This window comes from Onychostoma macrolepis, chromosome 24 (genome assembly GCF_012432095.1).
Source record: "Onychostoma macrolepis isolate SWU-2019 chromosome 24, ASM1243209v1, whole genome shotgun sequence".
NCBI lineage: Eukaryota > Metazoa > Chordata > Actinopteri > Cypriniformes > Cyprinidae > Onychostoma > Onychostoma macrolepis.
This window is the reverse complement of record NC_081178.1, coordinates 15,304,806-15,328,390: the sequence shown is the minus strand read 5'-3', so window position 1 is coordinate 15,328,390 and position 23,585 is coordinate 15,304,806. Positions and strand designations below refer to the sequence as shown.

At 37.8% G+C, this 23,585-nt stretch overlaps 2 protein-coding genes across 5 annotated transcripts; one reads left to right on the top strand and one right to left on the bottom strand.

The window, feature by feature from the left end:
- Positions 1-536: 536 nt before the first annotated feature.
- On the bottom strand, positions 537-15,164 carry zfhx2 (zinc finger homeobox 2). 4 transcript variants are annotated; one of them, XM_058766063.1, is made up of 6 exons: positions 14,980-15,164; positions 12,422-12,488; positions 12,113-12,271; positions 11,893-11,953; positions 6,347-10,392; positions 537-3,114 (listed from the first exon to the last, which is right to left on the bottom strand). In XM_058766063.1, exons 3-6 carry the CDS (start codon positions 12,224-12,226, stop codon positions 2,740-2,742), a joined length of 4,596 nt encoding a protein of 1,531 aa, XP_058622046.1. In that variant the 5' UTR covers positions 12,227-12,271; positions 12,422-12,488; positions 14,980-15,164; the 3' UTR covers positions 537-2,739. The 4 variants fall into 4 exon arrangements, with proteins under 4 accessions (XP_058622046.1, XP_058622047.1, XP_058622045.1 ...); XM_058766064.1 differs by having other exon boundaries at positions 12,422-12,477; XM_058766062.1 differs by lacking the exon at positions 12,422-12,488.
- A 930-nt stretch (positions 15,165-16,094) lies between these two features.
- Positions 16,095-19,392, top strand: thtpa (thiamine triphosphatase). Its single transcript, XM_058766069.1, has 4 exons — positions 16,095-16,207; positions 16,577-16,652; positions 17,128-17,667; positions 18,360-19,392. Exons 2-4 carry the CDS (start codon positions 16,583-16,585, stop codon positions 18,458-18,460), a joined length of 711 nt encoding a protein of 236 aa, XP_058622052.1. The 5' UTR covers positions 16,095-16,207; positions 16,577-16,582; the 3' UTR covers positions 18,461-19,392.
- The last annotated feature ends 4,193 nt before the right edge of the window (positions 19,393-23,585 follow it).

Sequence of the window (23,585 nt, the reverse complement as noted above, 5' to 3'; positions counted from 1 at the left end):
GTTATAGATGACCTGTACATGAGATATTTTAATGTGTGTATATATATATATATATATATATATAATTATTTTTTTAAATAATGTACATAAAGTACATTTTTAAAATGCAATGCACTCTTGTTTAATACATGATTTATGAAAGAGTCACTTATTTTGGACTGTGTTTTTTTTTTCAAGTGAGATCTGGCAACAATGCACAGCACAGTGGAATTCCTAAATCTTCAATATAGCTTAACCCTAGGCCATTAAAACTATGCATATTGGTCTTACCCACTATGCGACAGGAATGTTGATATCTCTAACAAGTAGGCCTATACTTTTTCAGCATTTTGCCTACGACATCAAGCAACATACTAAGCTCAAGCACTGTTGGGTGACAAGATACCTTTAAAATATTGTGCTTGTTTCTCAGATAATTCCTGATAAGATGGTCCATAATAGTTATATCAATTAGTGCTGCCAACACACAACTTAAACAAAATATAAATGTATCTACATAAATGAAGGGTAATTTACATAATGGAGAGAAACATCAATACATGAACTTCAGTTTATTTGTTTTCTGCATAAGAAAAAAGGAGAACCAACACAAAATGAAGGTACAAGTGAGGGGAAAACAAGCTTAATCAATATTCTAATTTTTCATAACAAGACTGCCACCATTATCGTTCAATATTTATATCAATGACATCTCTAAGTCTGAGATGCCATTAAAACCGTTATGAATCAATAATAATCAAAAGTGATGAAAGTACTGAAAAATAGTAAGTAGTACAGTTATAACAAGTGATAATCAAGTGTCAATGAAAAAGTGAAAAGATAATATAAAAGCATTTCTCCATATTCTACCGATATACTCTGAACAGTGCAACACCGTGTGATCCCACGTCCTGTAGCACTGTACTACAACCCAGTCCATGTTCATTTCATATAAGCTACAACTTGACACTAGTTGAAGAAAAACAACTTGTATTTGCTGGGATATATACCGAAAACAAAACTTTTCTATGAACTTCAAGTGTTCCAAGCTGAGTTGTCTGAAATGCATTTCTCTGTAGCTCATGCTTAAACCCTGGACCAGTTCGAAGTGTCAAGGCATGGGAGCTCCATTTGCGGTTTGCATTACGAACACTTCCAATCAAGATTGCTTTTTGGTTTCTTTAATGAGACAAAGCAAGAAGAAGAATAACTTTGGAATATCATTTTCTTAATATAGTTCATTAAAAAATCTTTTTTAGTTTTGCATTTTGTTAAAGTATTAATAGTATCAATAATATTATACAAAATAAACCAAAAAGGAAAATCGTCTTTAGTATTTCATGTCCTTCAAATCACACCTCCTGTTGCCCTGATGAGTAGTTTCCAGGTTCACTAAAGCACCCTGTCTTCTCTCCTTGTGAGTTTTAAGAAAAATACTTGAATCTACTCAGTATGAGCACTCGGTTCGCAACAACACAAAACGCTTAATGAAAGAACAAGAAAAAAAGATGACAACTCTCTCCCATAATTCTAAAACGCTTTTGCTCTTACCATAAATAAATGACTTTTGTGTTTAATTTATATCGACAAGCTGGGGTTACTCCCTAAAAAGTCAAACCAAATGAAATGGTTTATCAGAGGGTGTAAGGAATATAATTTCGATGTTCCACAAATCCATATAAAATTGTGTAAGTACAGACTTGACTTTGGCTTCGTGCACAGCGGCTAGGTCTGATCCATATTTTTTGTCTGTGTTTAACTATGTGCAATGCAAACCCTTTAAAAATATTAAAAGCAGATTAATACTTGACATACAGTAAGATTTCACCATACAACAAAATTAATGTTTATTTTGCGGAACACGAAAACCTAAAAAAAAAAAAAAAAAAATGTTTGAGACTTTAAAAGGGTCAAAGTGCTGTATAATGACCATCTGACATCTTGAACTTTCAACGAGAGCTCTGCTGATGACTACGGGATTGTCATGATGGTTGTTCAAAAATAGCTATCGTATTGTTAACAACGTCCTCATTTTAATGCGTCTGGATTCAGAACACTCTCCCAAATTCTCCATATTCCAGAAGACACATATTCTCAGTTTTACTTGTCATTTCATTACCATCTACCATTAGCGTAGTCTAGTTATTTCTTTCAACTGAGCCAGAAGGAAAACTTCTGTTTACAGAATAAATTTCTTTGAATTAACAAGACGATTGGAGATAAATCAGCTTAGAAACGACTCTTCTATATAGGCTTTAAAACAGGTTAAAGATCACCCTGGCTCAAGCAAAAGCAGTACCACAAACATAATTAAGAACCCAGAGCACTTTGGTTGAGTTTTTGGGTGCTTCATTACCATAGATTCTCCCAATCAAACAAAGTGTTTTGTGTAAATGTGAGTAGAAATATTACCCAACATAATAGGAGTTTAAATTGAGATGAAGTTGTGAAGATGGACCATAATCACATAAGCATTAGCATGTCCATGATTACCATTTCAGTAGATTATTTATAGTAAAATGATGCTGTGGCAATAGGTCATTAAAAGGAGCCCTGTAAGCAAAGACTCTGTATCATAATAATAACAATGTTTCGCTGATATCCAAGGAGAGAGAGCGAAGATGGCCAGTGTCAACTGGGCCTGCTCCGATTTTAGAGCCTCAAAAGAACATTAGCTTAAAAGACCAGCACCCATCTTCTGTCTATTGAAAGCCAACAAGTTTAGTGGGTCCGCAGACAATACCAGCTTCAATTCATTGTTTAGCTGGAGCTGCTAGCTGGTGATGGGGTAGAAGACTGGCTGGCAACACCAGTAGACCCCGTACCAGATCCATTGCTGACCAACGATGCTTGCTGACCAAAGTTAGTGGTTCTCAGAGTGGCAAGATGTCGAGCTGAGAAGACATGGTCACGTGCTGCAGCCCTGGATTCGAATTCAACCCCACAGGCCTCGCACTTGCCTCTCAGAGTCTCACGGCCTGTTGTCTGGCCGATGGTATATGATGGAGTTGGATCCATAACTGTCAGTTGTACAGGTTTGGGCAGGATGGGACGGTTGGCTCGGAGAGCATTATATTGTAGGTAGCTACCCGAGCTGATGTCTACCTTCTTAGAAGGGTCATTGGGATTAGGAGACTGTGTGAAGATGTAAAAAAAAATAATAAAAAAATAATAATGTTAGTTTCATTTAATTAAAATAAAAAATAATGCTAAGCAATACCAATAAAAATGAAGAAGTGTGAAAAATTCAGTGAGAATCCTCTGTTTTAAAGGAAAAAAAAAATTGGTCATTTATTTACCTGATGAGGCTCAGTAACCATGTGCCATTTGTCCCAAGATGAATAAGAAATTCTGTTCTTACAATCTTTTTGCTTAAAGGGATAGTTCACCCAAAAAGGAAAAATCTGTCATTAATTACTCACCCTCATGTCGTTCCAAACCTGTTAGACCTTCAGTTCATCTTCGGAACACAAATTAAGATATGTTTGATGAAAAGGAGCTTTCTGGTTCAACCACAACGTTATAAAGCTACAAGTAGGGCTGGGCGATTTGGCAAAAAATGAAAATCTCAGTTTTTTACAGAAGGTTTGACCAATTCTCGATTTTTTACGATTTTTAACTAGTCAACTTGAAAATGTAACCACAAAATGATTCAAGTAACTTTTTCATTACTAACCCTCTAGTTAAATAAAATTATATTCCAAGGGCAACCACACATGAAGTTGTCAATATGATGTAAATGTTAAACAAATTGCTTGTTAAATATCTTTGCAGAAAAGATGCAAGAACTACAACTACATCTTATACATTCAGAAGTAATTTGAGGAAAATGCTTAAATTTTTCTTCAAAAGTCAAGGTAATTCAAAATCAAAATGACAAAGTATGACACAAGTAGACTATAAATCAGGGTTCCTCAATTCGTTTTTGCCGAGGGCCGAATTCTGCCAACAATACCAAGCCAAGGGCCACTGACCTATATATTATATATATATATAAAAAATTCTTATTACAATTATTATATTGTTGCTTTTGTTAAAATAGTCACAAGATAAATATTCAGATTTTTCCCCTCAGTAGTCTGTTTTATTCAAACAATTATGAACATTTTTGCATTTAGATACAGAAGAACTTTGCCTGTTGAATATTAAAAACAAACGAACAAACAAAAAATCTGGATCTCCATGTCTGACATTCAAATCAACCGTTCCTGCTCATCTCCAGAATGGATCTCTTCTCTCCACTTTCCCTAATTGCAGATTCAATTATTAGATCTGTCAGCATTAATATTTTTATTAATGTCAGCATTAGATTTTTTTGTGAGGGGAAATCAAACTGTAACACTGTGTGTCCCAACCAGACGTGACGCGACAAAAAGTATCTTTTCCATGTAATTTTTGTCCTAACCACCCCGCGACACATGACAATAAGCTACACGGAATTCTATTTTAGAAATGGTTTTTATTTTCTGCGACGTCACGGCAGGAACAACATACAAAATATGACAGTGATAATCTCAGGTAATGATTATGTGCTTTATTCAATGTTAAAAGTGTCTAATGCGAGTTTGAATATTATTTTGTGTGAGGTTTATAGCCGTAGTGAAAGAAAATAGATATTTTACCTCAGACCTTGAAAATAAATTAAAGCAAACTGACGTTAAAACTGTGAACTCACTGCGAACCAACATCAATAACAAAGATGATATCAGTCACTCACTCACTCAAAACTGTTCAGTCCATTCACATTTGAGTCATCTATTTTCCATGTCCACTTTTCTTTACTTCACATTTGCCATGTTTCATAGTAGCCCAGTGATCCTCAAATCTGGCTCGCAAATCCACTTTCCTGCAGAGTTTAGCTCCAACCCTGATCAAACTCACCTGAGCATGCTAATCAGTGTCTTCAGGATCATTAGAAAATCACAGGTAGGCGAGTTTGATCAGGGTTGCAGCTAAACTCTGCAGGAAAGTGGATTTGCGAGCCAGATTTGAGGATCACTGTAGTAGCCCATCTACACTGGACGCGACAGCATTGCAAATCATTTGAACTTTGTGTCAGTACGTCAGAAATGGAACGAGTCAGCAGTTTACTTTCAGGGATTTGTCACGCAACGCTGCGCCGCATCCAGTGTAGACAGCATCACTGATTATAATAAGTTCTATTGTATTTTGTTGCGCCGCGATGCTCGCGTCTGGTGTAGACACGATATAAGTTATCATAAGATACAAGTTGTCAAAGTGTAATTCTAACATTTGGTAATATTTCAATTCAAAATCGCAATTCCTTGATTTCTGAAAAAAAAGAAAAAATCGTGGCAAAACATTCAATTCAAATTAAATCGATAAAATTGGAGAAAAAAATTAAAATAAAATTCGCCTAGCCCTTGCTACAAGAATACATTTTTTGTGCTCAAAGAAAACAAAAGTAATGACTTCATTCAACAATTTCTTCTCTTCCATGTCAGTCTTTGATGCACATTCAACGCATGCGTGATGCTGCTGACGCAGGAGCCAGCGTTCTGACATAAAATCCGGATGCACTGCGCCTTGCTTGCATGCAGAGGAAGATGCACGATGTACATAAAACAGTCTTTGTAAACACGTCTGAAGATTTTGAGAGAATGACTGCCAATTTTTTTGCGAAGCCTTACTTATCTGAACCAGAATATACAGACGATGATCTAAGAGAGATGTACGTTCCACGTCAGAACTCCGACTACTGCGTCAGCAGCACCACATGCATGAGTCGTGGTACTCTCTTGAATGCACGGTGGAGACTGACACAGAAGACAACAAATTGTTGAATGAAGTCATTACTTGTGTTTTCTTCGCGCAAAAAAAGTATTTTTGTAGCTTTATAGCATTACGGTTGAATTACTGATGTCACATGGACTATTTTAACAATGTCCTTACTAACTTTCTGGGCTTTGAATGTGTCTGCGAGTTGCGTTGCTGTCTATGGAGGGTCAGAAATATCTCGGATTTCATCACAAATATCTTAATTTGTGTTCTGAAGATGAATGAAGGTCTTACGGGTTTGGAACAACATATGGGTGAGTAATTAATGACAGAATTTTCATTTTTGGGTGAACTCTCTCTTTAAGCAATTTATGTAAAAAAAATAAAAGAAAAAATATTTTTGTTCTTATGCATTACACTACTATGTTAAAGGGAATAATAGAATTTTAATTAAAGGTGACTCTTTATTAGTGCCATTTTGTCTTCTCATCTACAGCATCTGGCACATAACTTGTGTTGCTATGACGAGAAAACATCTGAAGACCCCGAAGGCCAGTGACATTGTAGTAAAATACTATAATTTGACATGAAAACAGCTGCTTTGCAATATTAAATAAAATGTCCTCACCATTTTCTCTTGCTGAAGCCTCCAGCGTTTCTCCTTGGCACGTGTATTTTGAAACCAGATTTGCACAACCTTTAGTGGAAGCCCAAGCTCTGTCCCCACCGCCTCACACTCCAGTGCATTAGGATGAGCACATGTCTCGTAGCACGACTGCAGGATGGACAGCTGAAGAGAGTTCAGGTGAGTTCGAGGTCGTCTTGGGGTGGAGTTTTGCTGCATGTAACTTGTTTCTTTTTGGCTTTGACCAGAGGATGCTGTAACCGTCACAGGGGATGGTGTGGTAGGGGTGGTGGTGGTAGTGGGCGTAGGTCGCTGTGAGCTCAGGCCTAACTGTTCTCTTGACAGGGTGTTGATCTTGAATGGTCCTTTCTGAGACCAATATTTGAGCCCATTGTGTTTCTGAGATGCCAAGGCAGAAGACTTATTAATTGGCGTAGTGGACAATTTTGGCACCATATGGCTGGTAGTCCCAGACTCGACCCCTTCTTGATAATCATCGTCCTCTTCATCAGTATGGTCCGACTCAGCTCGTACCTCTTCAACCTTCCTTTTCGGAGCAGATCGAGATGTAGGAATCCCACTGACAAGCAGAGGGACTGCAACCGGTGTGGCCACTGTCTTAGGAGCTATTTTAACCATTGTGATGGGAGTTGCTTCTGCTTTGGTCTTGTGAACTAATGAAGAACCAGTGGACACAACGGTGAAAGAAGGTGTCTGATTTGGTCTACTTGGACCTTGAGTGGGAGTTTTCAGGGGATCCTTGACCTCCTTCACCTTATCCGTCTTTGGAGGAACATTTCCAGTTTGGGGTTTTGCAGAGGCCCAGCCAGTAGAGGGACTTGGGTTAGTTTTAGGTGGGGTTGAGAATATGGGCTTTGAGAGTGGCCAGGTGAACTTAATGAGTGGTTTCCCAACAGCTGCCAAAGTGCCATCACTGATAAAACGGACCTCTCCCTTTCGCTCCCTAGCCCTCATATTCTGGAACCAGATCTGAACCACTTTCTTTGGAAGGTTCACCCACTCAGATATTTGCTCAAATTCATGCTTTCCGGGGTTTGGATCTTTGAAATAACATCCATAGAGAATATCAAGCTGGTCAGCATGGATGATGGTCCTGGACCGTCTCATGTCCCTGAACCGTCTGACTTTTGGCCTCTTTTGTTCCCGCTCTTTTTCTCGCTCCTTCTCTTTTTCCCTTTCCATGAGTGACGTGCTAACTTTTTCTGCAGCCCTCATGTACACAGTGCTAGTCTTAGCCAAATTATTGCGATTAGTTAGAGTACTGTTATTGGAAGATGGGATAGCAATGGCAGAATCTGGCTTCACCTGAACAACAATAAGACTTCCATCTGTAGGAACCCCAACAGTCGCTGGTCTCAATCCCAGACCATCAAGCAAATGACTTTTCTGTATGGAGGGCTTGTTAGCTGCAGAGACAGATGATGTTGATGATAATGTAAAGCTGTGGTTTTTCCCCATGCTAAGATCCAAAGCAGACTCACAATCATTACCATTAGATAAAAAGGAGTGTGTAAGAGAGGTGGCTGCGGGTGCATTAAGGGGGTCTGAAAATGCTGCTGGACTTCGAGTAACTGCTTGAGTGTTTGAAAAGGCTATTTTACCCCTACCACCTTCAGAAACACCAACCCCAATAACTGATGAAGGAAGCGAAAGTACATATGGACTGTATAACTGGGTGGAAAGTGAAGTCAAAGACAGGGAAAGGGGCAGTGACTGCAAGATGCCAGCTGGAACGCCCTGATGATCAACTGCAACTGAAAGAGGAGTAGGAGGATCTGCTTGTGCCTCCAGCTGAAGATCAAGATCTACATCTTGCTTCTCCCGCTTGATCTCCACCTCTTCCTTATCAATCTCACTCCTCCTCTTTTTCCTCTTCATACTTTGTTCATCATCATATTCATCCTCTGCATCTGAGAGGAAGACTGTGGTAGAGCGAAGGACCTTTCCACCACCACCTGACCTTTCAGCTGTTGGCTCTACCTGTGAAGACTGTTTGACTGGGCTACCTGACTCTTCCCTCATAGAGCTGCTTTGACTTTCTTCATCAGTAACGATAACAGATGTGTAGAACTCTTCATTTTCAGAGTCAGATGTCAACAGCAGTTCTCTTGGGCTTCCCTTACCAATCCTGTGTCTTTCTGCACTACTGGATAAGTCAATGGCATGACTACCTGTCGCTGATGGACTATGTCCATCTTCACTCTCATCTATCATTAAATTACCTTCTTCTTCCTCCATACTTCTGTCTCTTTCATCATGGAAGCGGTCTAATCTCTCCCTGTCTTTGGATTGCCAGGCATCTAAGAACCACTTGCGTACCTCTTCTCCACTTAGCCCTACCTCCCTGCCGAGGGCTTCGCAGTCCTCCCGTTGAGGACTAGATGTTTCAGCATCATCTCGTGACTCTAAAAAGGCCCATAGAACCTGAGACTGGAACTCAGTGAGCACAGGCCGTCCTGAAGACAAGAGCGTTTGATCTTTTGCACTTCTATGGCCTGAAGATCTTAAGGCAAAATTTGTGTTACGAAAGGTACAGTTAGCAGCAGCAGAGCTGTTAACGGCATGTGTATGGCTGAGACCTTGGTTTGGATCCAAAGCACATGACAACGGACTATCACCCTGAAGGACCGGGGCTGCTGTGGATTTAGTTACTTTGGAGTTTGCATCTTCCTCCTCACACATCTTTTCACCCATCCCCTCGACTTCCATTTCACTTTCTTTTTGCTCTTTTTCATCATATGTTGTGCTGTTGCCCACCATTTTCTCACTTTGCTCCTGTGTATTCTCAGCCTTATTACACATCTCTTTTTTTACACCATCAATTTTCCAGTCCTCTTCTAATTTTAGTGGCATTTGCTGATCGCAAGGCTCGACTTTTATTTCATTGCATACTCTCATGTCTGCACCTTTGTCCAGCATCTTGTTGGTCTCCTCTAAACTCATATGAGTGGTAGTTGTGGGGCCAAATGCAGCCCACTGACTTTGTAAGCCACTGAGTCTTTGGGCCAAGAGAGCCTGTTGTGCAGCACTGAGACCAAGGACTGGCACTGCCTGCTGCAAAAGCTGGTTTGGAGACTCTGGATTCTGGCCCTGGATTTGGGTTTGGAGTCCATTCAACACCAGGGGCATGAGCATCTGAGGCTGGGGTATAAGCTGCGGGGTAGCTGCTCCTGGTGTTGCAGACGTCCCGGTTGTGAAGAGAGAAGGAAGAATGGAGTGTGGGAGAGAATTTGGGCTGGAAGTCAGGAGAGTGAGAATAGCAGACATGGCTTGTGCAGAGGCCACCGGAGAAGAAAGTAATGAGGGACCTAGCTGAGGCTGCACCTGCTCTCCGTCTTTGGTCGTTACTGCTGATGCAGTCAGGTTTGCTTGGGTGACACAATTGCTGGTGGAGGTGTTAACTAACTGTGTGGTGCTTCCAACAGTGGTCGCAGCCAAGTTTGTAACCATGGATCCAGTTCCTGTATTTGCAGTGGAACTAGGAGTAGCATTCCCAGCACTCCTGCTGCGACTCTGGTGCAACACAGATTTTAAATGACTTTCCAGGGTGATGGCATGATTGTAGGAGACACGACAGACGGCACACTGGTATGGTTTGTTGGAGATGTAAGGTCGAGCCAGGAAAGGGGTTGATTCACTGTCTTTCAACGTCCCAGTTCTCATCCTCTGAATATGGGTGGTTGAATTATAATGAACACTCAAAGCCGTTCTAGTGGGAAATGACTCCAAACACGCATTGCACTTGAATGGACGGTTGTCACCTTCAGAGGCTACACTGTTTTTACAGACAGATCTGCCATTGCTGACAGAAGCCTCTGATGTTTTTATAGTTTGCTCCACATTGTCCTGATCTGACTCCAGCACCCCCGCATCACTTTCCTCATTTCTCCCTCCCTCCATCTCTTCATCCAGCTCTTTTTCCTGAGAAGAACCACCCTTGTCACCTGCAACTGTAGATTCGCTCTCATTTTGGGAAGCCATTGAGGGGGATTTTGTGTTCTCTAAACATTTCAGCTGAGATGTGTAATCTGATGAATTAAATAACAATTCAATATTAGTAAGCCTTTAAAAAAAAGTTATGCAGAATATGTAAGACAGGTCTTGGACAATTTCACAAATTTTCCACTAATTGTTTTATCTTTTTTGTCCCCCCCCCAAAAAAAAAGTGTTTATCAAAAATACTTAATACATTAAGTAACGTTTAACCAAAGCTAAAGTAATTTTATCGATTCCGATTCTGCTTTTTGATTCCTAGTTTTGATTCCAATAAGATAAAAAATCCAATAAAAAAAAAATGAAGTCAAATATTTATTGTGTCTGTTTACAAATCATTCTGTTGCAGCCGAACAACATGAGCAAAAATCTGCAACCTACAGAACACTTAGGCCTACAAGAGGAACTTTTGCCTATGCAAAAACAACTAGACTAATATAAATTTCAAATATTAAAGTGTTAAAGACAAGTAAACGATTAATAAAATATGAACAAACAAATCAATTAGCAATAGCAATAAAATAAATACAACTGAACCAAATTTCCGGTAAACTTCCAGAAAAAACTTCCAGAAACAGTAATTAAAAGTTTAAAAACACTGCATAGATTTCTTTTCATAAATAAAACCTAGATTAATTAATAAAAGTTATTAAAGATATTCAGTCAAGATCAGTGAATGATTTTCTTTTTTTATTTGATTAACATTAATGACAGGCAGTGAGTTTATTAGGCTGCTGTCTCATTAACACCGAACGCACATGTGTTTATGATACTGACATAGTTTTCTGCACACTGGTCGATAAATATGAAAGAAGTCAGTTCTGGCCCGGAACAACCTTTTCTGCAGTGTAAATGCATGTAACGGTTCGAGAACGGACACAAAATGCGAATCTGCACCAAGACCGCTGTTCCCTGTGCTCGCGCTTCAGACTTGTGCGCTGTACGCAAACAGCACGCTAGGTCTATCCGTTGCTGCACTTAAATGGTTTTAAATAAACATTAAAATGGGAACACAGGAATCGTTAAGCAGAATCGAAATGCACTTGTCTTATCGAATACCCGGTTCTTGGAAATTTGGAACCGGTTTTCGATACTTAACCCTACCTAAAAGTAAGATTAATTGTATGTATGTAACAGGGGTCCCTGGTCCATTCCCGACTCTAGAAAGCTTGTGAAACCCCTGATATCCAACATGAAAACAAATGCTGGACATCAGGTTTTCAAGACTTAAAAGCAGAAAATTTAAATAAATCTTTTTTCTTTTTCAATCATCAAGTCCAGGAGTCAGCACAAAAACTGAATACTTGTGGGGGCCCACACTCAGCAGTAGGCTACAACCTACAGGTGCTTCACTGCCATGGAGACTACTGAAGCGAGGTGGTCACCAACACAGCCAATTGTGTGTCCAGCGGTGCATAACCTAAGCCGGGTATCAATAACACTGGAACCCTGGATCTCAGTGCTGAGATAGTGTTGAACCACTGTGACACAAACACAAACACTTGAGAATAACTTTATAGATGATCAAAAGTCACCTGCATCATTTTGGGCTTTGGATTCTTCTTCTTCAGCAATGGAACGGTGTTTAGGAGCAGCCTTATAAAAAGAGGAAACCAATTATTTACTTAAAAACAAAACATTTCTATAAGCTTGTCATTACTTTTGTTTATATATACAGAGCCTGCACCATCAAAACGTACATAATATTAAACTTTTTTTGTATTTTTTAAACGTGCTCTTTGTAAATGTACTCACAATATCCAGTAACTTATCAAGGCAAGCAGGGAGGACGCTGTGTTTGTCCGTAAGGTGATGAGAGAGATTCTCACGGTCTGGTTGACTTTCCTGACATAGAGGGCATAACCACATTGAACCCCTGTTATTGGCACCTCCCAGAGTTTCTCCTGGCTCCTCCTGAAACCAAAGTCACATTATTATACGTAATAGTATTTAATCATATCCAAGTAAGGCAAATATTTCTTTACTCATTCATTTTCAGAATTCTTTTTTTTTTTTTTTTTGAAATTTTTTAATTATATTTCACAGTATTTTTGTTTAAAGTACCCTCAAGCTGCATACTGTGTATTTGAATTGGTCCCTTTTTTTAACACGTCAGTGATCTGAAAGAAATCTGATATTAACAAATACATGAAACAAATGCAGCACTTTATAAAGCTAAAGTCTTAATGGGCTAGTTCACCTAAAAATTAAATTCTGTCATCATTTACTCACCGTCATGTCATTCCTAACCTGTATGACTATCTTTGCAGAATACAAAACAAGATGTTCTGTAGAACATCAGTGTCCAAACAACATTGGACCCCACTGAGACTTTTTTTTAAATCTTTTTTTATCATTTTTATGTTTCAGAGAAGAAATAAAAGTCATGCAAGTTTGGAATGACACGAATGATGACAATCATTTTTGGGTGAATTAGCACTTTCTTAAACATAAAAAGGGACTACAGTAAATAAAAACTGTACATACTTTATATACCGCATCTAATGCAATAGAATTCTTTCTGACAGTGCACATCTAATGTACAATCAGCACTAAATAGTTGTTCAGTTCAAATAAGCTAAATCATCAAAACATATACTTTAAAAAAAAATGCAACAGTTGTCTCATTAATGAAATTAATTTCCTTTGATGTAAGCTGACACTTACAAATCAAAAAAATACTATGCGTGATAATGTTAGGACATGTCACAATATATCATTTCATCTATTTAGAGTGCCTTTACAATAAGGTCTAACATTTTGACTTATTTATATAGGCCATACAATCTGTGCTATGCACTTATAACAAGACATCAAACTGAATTCACAGATGCATTTGTTCTTTTTGCTAGACATAACCGATACCTTGCGGCTTGTTTATAATTCATGCATTTGAATGTACATCACTTCATATGAGGCATCCCATGTTAATCAGATCTGATAACACCCAGAATTATGCATGCATTTATCACTTCTGCAATAACTAGGCTATTTAACGTCAGAGGAGGCCTAAATGTTGACCTTGACTGGTCTTATAATATGCTGATGTGAGTGAAATCATAGTGTTGATCTGTCAACATGTTGCCCCTTGTGAATAAGGTGACATAGGCTGTAAATAACAGATAATGGATGCAAATCCCCTGGGATGTTAAATGGCAGTAATGTCTCTTTAAAACAATAACCCAAATAAATAAATAACACATACGTCCAGAACAGAGACATAAACATCTTAATTGACATCTAAGCGACTTCATTTAGCGTATGCGTGCAAAAATCATTTAAATGATACAGTTTCTGGCTTCGTTTTTACATGCCACTGTCAAGGAACGAACAGACATCAAATGCCAACAGTGCTACAATGCCACGCCAATTAGCTTCCCTGCTAGACTGAAAACATGCTCTGAATCCTCAACACAAGTACTATTAACTTCTCCTAAAAGTCAAAGACAGACGAACCCACACGCCGCGGGACACTGCCGTTCGACAGCGAGCTCATATGGACGCCATAACTCTTGATGATTTCGTTAATTAACCCACAGCCTAATTAGCAAGACCCGTGTGCTGTTGAATCAATTGGAAACGGAGAGCTTTAGCCTGCCTCGCTAACACACACATACATACATACACACACACACACACAGTCACTCCAGTGTAATCATGACAAATACCCTATTAAAGTGCATCGCACTGCAGTCTGCTGCCCTAATTACCCCCTTTTCCAACTTTAATCGCTGCAAAGCGACTGATTTGAGTGATTTCTTACTTGAACGTTGATGTTAAAACAAAAGAAGCCGTTTTCTCATAAACATTCGTGGCACTTCACATGGCTAACGCAGCTAACAACACACTCAACAAATTGGTCAACTAATTATGTATCGCGTATCAAGCCACAAATCGCCCACAAACTTCTCAAAGACGCAGAATTAGAGCTGCGAAAATCAATTAAACGCCAAAACAATCGCAACGCTCGAGATGCTGCAGTACAAGTCTGCTTTAACGCACTAATTGAATTGTGTAAATAGGCTTTCGGCTCTCAGATGTAAAACCTCGGGCTTGATTAGTTCCTCGCCCCCCTGATTGTGGCCTGTTCGTCGGGCAGCGAGACATTCCCCGCCCGCCGTCCGCTCCACAACGGAAATTGCGGCCTACTTCGACTAAGCTATTTAATTAATGAATTTGGGTTGCTTCATACAGATGTGTTAAAAACAACCCGTTTGCCGTCCCCCCTTCAGCGTTTATCTAACCCAATACCTTGCAGTTGGCGGTCTAAGTTCGCCGTTTAGTATATAATGTTGTTATTGAGCATTATAAGTGTGTTTTAATAATTGCAGAACGCAGTAATTAACGATGGATGAAGCGCATTGCTGCTCGAAAAGAGCGACGTGCAACACAACGAGCAGCGAAAGGGGGTGGCGGGGCCAAAATGAGAGACCGAGGCAGAAAAGTTGGGATTTTAACACTCGAATTGTAACTAAATATTCGCAGTGAAATGGCATGCATCTAATTATTAGTCGTGCTCGGGACGCGATGAGATCCGCATCGCCCCCTCGATCGCAACTTCTTGATCAATTCGGCGTCAACATCGTTTAATTAACACTAAAGCAATTAGCTAAGGCTTTTACCTGCATGGTTGGGACTCCAGCACACGCTTCCTCTCGCTCTTTAAAACTGAAAAGTTTTCTCTCTCTCTCTCCCTCCCTCACTCACTCCGTCAGTCCTCCCTCTCTCGCTCTCTCTCTCTCTCTCTCGCTCACTCTCGCATTGCTCTCCTCTAGTAAACACACGACAGCTCCCCCAAAAGCTTGCTGCTCGCTCTCTCCAAGAATGTTCCTCTTCCCTCTAACGGTTTATTAAATGATTCAACACACCTAAAAGCATGTTGGAACAATGTTGTTACACTGACATTAATTCAATTATTTGTAACTCTATTTTAGACGTTCGTCTTTAAGGCTGAAGAGGCCGAAGTATTTAAAAAACCACATGCCAAAACAGAAATGTTTAAATGTAGGTGATTGTAACATACAAATAATTAATAAATATATATTTATTTATTTATTTATTTAGGTCTGTTTTGTTATTATTAATGTTGTGTTAATTATTATATGCTATCTAATAACCAAATAAAATAGTTCTAAGCGAATAAATGTAATCTAATAATTAAAATACTGATCGAAGTGATTGCACACAGACTTGTTTATTTAAAAAAAAAAATCGTTAAGCAACTTTGATATTTATAGCCACATTAATACAGAAATAAATGCTGAAGTCCTTTTAGTGTACGAACATCATTTCTTAATGTTCTGTAGGCTATATTAGGCTAATCTATCTATCTATCTATCTATCTATTTTTACATTTATTCATTTAGCAGACGCTTTTACCCAAAGCAACTTACAAATGAATTAAAATTAACTAGGTTTTTGTCTTGATAAAAGAAAAACTAAATAATAATAAAATCGATTTAGTGCTGTTCCACTTTCTTTTCGGCTTGTTTTCATTTATAACAACTGAATATTTGAGCAGTCTCATGGTCCTAACATGAATATAGTATATATTTGGCAATGCTGTTGAACACGTTGTTAGTTTTTATTTGATTTTACTGTCTATATATTTAATACAAATCCAAACTGGATAAAGTAGCAATATGTGTTATGTAACAACATATATGCAAAATGTCTAATCTTGATAGAAATACAATATTTGTCAGTAAGTAATACTTATAATTTGTCTGTTGCGTAGGTTATGCAGCGCTTAATGACGCGCAGATATTAGGCTGTCCGTAAATATGCCTGAACGGAAAAGCTGCACAGGACCCCGATTCCGCGTTTGTCCCTAACACTACTGATTGATCTGTAAGTTTACTTGTTTTTTGTTTGATAGTTTGTTTTCATTGACTATCTCAACCGGATTTTTTACCGCAGTTGTAGTTACAGTATAATTACCACTGTCTGAGCTAACAATTAATTAACCTGTCACCAGGTCCCGGGCAATATTTGCTGTTGCCTGTGTCTCGAAACATAACGAGTTGCCTGCCTAGACAGCATTTGTAGTCAGTCCCGAAAGCGGAAAACTAGGCAGCTCACTTGGTTCTGAAACACAGCTGACCTGATTTGATTTGGCACTACAACACTACAGATTGTCCATTACTGCAGTCTTTAATTAATATAATGAATATGCCAGTATTCAACTGTCTTTCTCGTTTTGATTTGTATGTCTCATAGAACAAGATGACTGTAGAGGTTGAGAGAAAATTCGTCTGTGATGCAGAAATTATGGGGAAACTACAAGATATTGGAGGTGTGTGTTTACACCTTACACACACACTTCATACTTATATTCATTATTTTACAGAATCCTGAAGTAACAAGCAACAGCATTAAATACCCTTTCATTTTATTTATTTGTCTTATGTTTTCAATTTAGTGCTGTCAAATGATTAATCGCGATTAATCGCATCCCAAATAAAAGTTTTTGTTTACATAATATACTCTGTATACGTATTATGTATAAATAAAACATTATTTTATTATTATTATTTTGAAAATATTTTCATGTATTTACATGTATATATTTATATTAATATTATTTATTTTATATATATATATATATATATATATATAAACAACATTATACATATTTTATACATGCATGTGTGTATTTATATATACATACTAAATATACACAGTACACACACATATATAATGTAAACAAAAACTTTTATTTGGGATGTGATTAATCGTTTGACAGCACTAATTTTCATATCTCTGTACAGCTGAATGCATTGGTCAGCGGCAGTTCCGAGACCAGTACTTCGACTCACCAGATTTCATCCTCACGCTGAAAGATTTCTGGCTGAGATGCCGAGAGGGATTGTGGGAGTTGAAATGCCCTGCAGTTTCAGGAACTACACCTGATAATGACACTGAGACCCTTTGTACACGATACAGAGAGATAACCAGTCTCCCTCTGATTCAATCAGAAGTCAGCAAGATAATCAGGGAACACACCGCTGAAGGGAGTGAATCAAATTCCTCACAAAGGGAACAAATTGACAAAGTCGCAGAAAATGAGGACACCGAGATCTGTACAGCAGATGACACAAAGTGGCTGAATGACCTCAATCTGGTCTGTTTTGCCGAGTTCAAGACCGAGCGCTGCTCTTACACGCTAGAGAGGGTGGCCGGTGCAGTGCGGGTGGATCTGGACCAGGCTGATTTCGGATATTGTGTGGGAGAGATTGAGGTTCTGGTGCCTGAAGGAGGTGACATGAATGCAGCTCTGCAGAGGATTACAGGCATTGCTGTAGAACTGGGTGAGCTGATGTTTGTGGACACACATGTCATCTATAGACCAGTGTTACTTTAGTATGATTGAGATTATATTACCGTATTTATTCATTATTAGCTAATAATATTACTAATAAATACTAATACTAAAAGTAGTTTTTTTAATTTTTTTTATTTAGCTAACGTTGATTTTAAGAAGGTTGATATCTGCTAAGAAGGCTAAGAAGGTTGATATCTGTTGCCTAATAAACCATAAATGTGACCCTGGACCACAAAACCATTCATAAGTAGCACAGGTATATTTGTAGGGTCAAAATGATTGATTTCTCTTTTATGCCAAAATTCATTAGGATATTAAGTAAAGATCATGTTCCATGAAGATATTTTGTAAATTTCCTACTGTAAAATATATCAAAACATAATTTTTGATTTGTAATGTGCATTGCTAAGAACTTCATTTGGACAACTTTAACAGCGATTTCCAAATATTATCCTATCCTAACAAACCATACAACAATGGAAAGCTTATTTATTCAGCTTTCAGATGATGTATAAATCAAAAAATGGACCCTTATGACAGGTTTTGTGGTCCAGGGTCACAAATGCCTAAAACACTTTGGCATCTATTGTTTATTAATAACCCTTTAGAATTATATATAAATAAAAACCTCTTTTCATTTAATAATATGCACTGTATTTTTCTCGTCTGTCTCCACAGGTTTAAGCTGTGAGAAGAAAGTAAAGGGGAAAATGGATGTTTACCTTCAAAGATATCGACCTGAACACTATGCAAAGCTTCTTAGTGCTCATATTTTATAAGGAATCACTAGTGTAACATATAATTTGTAGTTTTTAAATTCTGTTTCATTTATGATTCATCCTTAATGCTCATATTTTAATGAGAAAATAAGCACTGGGAACATAATTTATAGTGTATTATTGTGATTAACAAATATATTACTTGTGTTTACGTGAGGTAAAGATTAATACAGAAATAACACAGTAGCCAATTTAAAAAATATATAGTATATAGGTAGTTATATATCATGGCAGTTTGGGTCAGTTAAACCGATATCTGATTAAAAATATGAATACCTTATAAGTATCTGTGATTTTTGTTTGTTTGTTTGTTTTTTAAATATAAACAACAGGGTTTTTTTTCGGGGTTTTTTCTATTTCTGTTATATAAATTTGAGTTATTGAGTTATAAGATTGCTCTCTTTCTAACAAAATTACATGTATCATGGACAATAGGTAACAACAAGCTCTTCAGTTAAGTGTGCAATAATTTTGTTGAGTTGCATATAAGTTTGATGTGTTAGATTGTTTGACCAATAGAATCGTGTCTTTTATGAACATATTAAATATTGCAGATACTTTTATTTTGACAGTTGCAGAATTTTGCAATTTTCTGCTTTGACCTAAATAGATCGTTGTAAAAGGCAACGTTTGCTCAGCAGAGGGCGCTGTTATCTTTGTTTTGAGCTGTTCGCTCAGCATGCCAGCAGTTGGCGCAATGTTCCTGGAAAACTACTGACAAATTCATTTTAATCTGTTTTCACACCAGGTGGTTGGGTAATCTATACTGAACAGAATTAGAAATTATTAAAATGATCCTAATGATTTATGACACATCAATTATCTATATATATTACACTGATTCATAAATAGCAGAAATAGATGTCCAATGATCACACGACACACAACTGTAAATATGTTATGCTATTCTCAATGCTTTTCTCTTATGGACATCATGCCACCATGAAATATTTTTTATGATTCATAAATATTTAATTCTGTAACCGCAATACATTCGGTGTCAAATTGTTGGCATATGAGTGTATACACTATTTGCAAAATACATATATATTTCAGAACAGATTCTAATATACTGTATGGATAAAGTGTCAGAATATATATATATATACATTTAAGAAGTCTCTTCTGCTCACCAAGCCTGCGTATATTTGATCCAAAGTACAGCAAAAACAGTAACATTTTGAAATATTTTTACTATTTAAAATAACTGTTTTCTATTTGAATATATTTTAAAATGTAATTTATTCCTGTGATTTCAAAGCTGAATTTTTAGCATGATTACTGCAGTCACATGATCGTTCAGAGATCATTATAATATTCTGATTTGCTGCTCAAAAAAAAAAAAAAAAATTAATTATTATTATAATGTTGAAAACAGCTGCGTATAATTTTTTCAGGTTTCTTTGATGAATAGGAAGTTCAGAAGGACAGCATTTATCTGAAATAGAAATCGTTTGTAATATTATAAATGTCTTGATCATAACTTGTGATCAATTTAAAGCATCCTTGCTAAATAAAGCTAAATAAAGTATTCATTTCTGTAATAAATGAATTAGTTCACCCACCCATAATTTATTCCTAAAATCAGTGTGAAATGATAGCTGATTAACAAGGGTGTAGAAGCACCTAACCCTGATCATAAGTCTAAAACAGATATTTGCTGAAAAGTTATCCCTTAATTCTGATTGGTTGATTGGAAGGACGTTACAGGATCAACAAGGATGCTGATCCAGGAACATGTTGTACTTGGTGAAATCACGCTCACCGTGAGCAGAAGAGATGTATATATATATATATATATATATACAAATAAACTCTTCATATATATATATATATATATATAAACATGACAGGGAAGGTCATGAAGGTTACAAGCTCACGTGCAAGGCCGAAATAAAAGAGAGCTGGTATGGTAGAGGGATGCAGGAGCTATTTATTTCAGCCCAAGACTTCAGCTTGAGTGTGGAGAGAAGGCTTTTATGAGGAAATATTAGGAGAGGTGAAATATGACGCTGTGTACTCACTTTAAAGTGCAAGTAGCCTATCTCCAGCTTTCTTCTCCCCAACATAAGGCCTTTTCTTTTTCTATTATTTTATATTGATATCCCTGAGAAAATGACTCTAGATATTTGCTTTTGATAGACCAACTCTCTTCTTTGTTTTTGTATTTTTATAGTAATGAAAGGAAGCTATTGTTCAAGGTTTGACAGGATATAATTAAAGTGCCATTATTTCAGAGGAACCTTCAGATGGGATCCGGGTGACAGAAGGAGACAGAGGTGTATTTTTCGCATCAAAACCATTGGAGGCCTTGCAATTTTTGCTAATAAAAGCTTTAGTTTATCTACTTACAATCCCACATGACTTCATTCACATTCAAGTTCTCACAGTCTCCCAAAACCCTCCCTTTCTCTCTTTCCAAACAATCAGTGACCTTCCCGTCATCTATTACACTTACACAGGTGATCAAATGAAGCCACATGGTGCTGTTACTTTGAAAGTTCTCACATTTGACTCCTCTCACAGCAGCTGCTTTACACTATTTTGGTTTGGCTTTGGCAGAGCCTGTGACTACAGCCCCTTTACACAAACACACACACACACACACACACACACACACAGAGAGAGAGAGAGAGATCTGGTTTAGATCATCTCCAATGAGTAATAAATGAATCAAAAACACATCTGCACTGTGTATCTTTAAGAGAGCACAATTTAATCAGCATAAAATAGCATAATGAAGTCCTCTGAATAAATTATAATATAATGTCAGAGTCAGGTATAGGCCTACACAATAAAAGGTATGTTTGTTCTTGATAAAGATTTACAATACTTTTTACCGAACATATTTAGAGGACTTTTGAAGCATGTTAACAAGTTCTCATGTGAGGTATCAAGCTCCAATGTTAAAGGAAATGTATGTAGTTTTGTGTATTTTTGGGACTTTGGAGCCCCCTACAGTTAAGCGAGAGGAATTTACTGTCGTAAATATGGCCAAAGCCACTAGAAGGCAAGCATGCAACCTTTAGCTAAAAAGCATAACGGCTTATGCTAACGGAAAGGAGACAGAGGCTGTTTTATTTTTATTTTTTTTATTTTTTTATTTTTTAATGGATGTCAATGGAGGAGAGGCTTCACTACGCTGAATAAACAGCTTTTTAGAGGAAACAGCTCATCATTTAATGAATCGACAGCCTATCTGCTAATCTTCAACCTGTTTTACACTAAACAACAGCTACTTTTGGATTTAACTATTTTTAGAGTTTACACCAAAAAAATGCCGTTTTATAAGAGAAGTCACTGGCTTTTTGCGACAGGTGGGATTCAGTTTACGGCACTTCTCATTCATTCATATGGTATCCGTAAATGGCGATTGGGTGTCGCACAACTCTTGACTGAAATTAAATGACATCTAGGCTCTAATGTGATTGGTTATTACGGCACACGTGATCCGAGTTAGCTGTTACACTTTCTCCAATAGTAAGTATCAAGGCCTCTTTTTATACAGTCTATGATATCTAAAAAAATTTGAATTCATTTTTTTTGTAACATTTCAAAAAGTGAAACTTTCATATATTCTAGATTCATTACATGTAAAGTAAAACATTTCAAAAAAAATTTGTTGTTGTTGTTGTTTTAATTTTGATGATTAGAGCTTACAGCTCATGAGAGTCAAAAATCAGTATCTCAAAATATTAGAATATTTACATTTGAGTTTCATTAAATGACCATCCCTACAGCATAAATTCTGGGTATCTCTTGTTCTTTGAAACCACAATAATGGGGAAGACTGCTGACTTGGCAATGATCCAGAAGACGAACATTGACACCCTCCACAAAGAGGGTTGCACTACACAACATCAGAAAGATCAGGCCCTTTCTGACGGAGCATGCTGCACAACTTCTTGTCCAGGCCCTTGTCATTTCTAGGCTGGACTACTGCAATGCTCTTCTGGCTGGACTTCCATCAAACACAGTCAAACCTCTACAAATGATTCAGAATGCGGCGGCATGACTGGTCTTCAAGGAACCCAAAAGAGCCCATGTCACACCTCTATTTATCTCATTGCATTGGCTACCAATCGCAGCTCGCATCAAGTTCAAGACAATGATGCTTGCTTATAGAACAACCACTGGCTCAGCACCCGCCTACATGCACTCACTATTAAGAATCTACATCCCCTCCAGAAGTCTGAGATCTGCTAGTGAGCGACGCCTCGTGGTACCATCACAAAGAGGCTCAAAATCACTCTCCAGAACATTCTCGTTCACCATTCCTGGCTGGTGGAATGATCTTCCCACCCATATTCGGAGTGCTGGATCCCTGGCAATCTTCAAGCAACAGCTGAAAACTCATTTCTTTCGACACTACTTGACTTCACCTTACACATAAAAAAAAAAAATCTTTCTCCTTATTTATTCCTTCCCTTGCTAGCTTGTACTTATTTAAACAATGCCTGAGACTTGGTGTTACAAGCACTTCGTTTGTCGGATTGCCTCTTCAAGATGAATCGCTTTATGTATTCCCCAATTGTAAGTGGCTTTGGATAAAAGCGTCTGCAAAATGACTAAATGTAAATGTAAATGTAAAGAGGGTAAGTCACAGAGGGTCATTACTGAAAGGTGTGGCTGTTTACAGAGTGCTGTATCAAAGCATATTAAATGCAAAGTTTTCTGGAAGGAAGAAATTGGGAATAGGTGCACAAGCAACAGGGCTGACCGCAAGCTTGAGAATACTGTCAAGCAAAGCTGATTTAAACACTTGGGAGAGCTTCACAAGGAGAGAACTGAAGCTGGAGTCAGTGCATCAAGAGTCACCACGCTCAGACGTCTTCAGGAAAAGGGCTACCAAGCCACTTCTGAACCAGAGACAACGTCAGAAGCATCTTACCTGGGCTGTGGAGAAAAAGAACTGGACTGTTGCTCAGTGGTCCAAAGTCCTCTTTTCAGATAAAAGTAAATTTTGGTCTGGAGTCTGGAGGAAGACTGGAGAGGCACAGAATCCAAGCTGCTTGAAGTTTCCAAAGTCAGTGATGATTTGGGGTGCCGTGACGTCTGCTGGAGTTGGTCCATTGTGTTTTATCAAGTCTAAAGTCAATGCAGATTTTGTAGCACTTTATGCTTT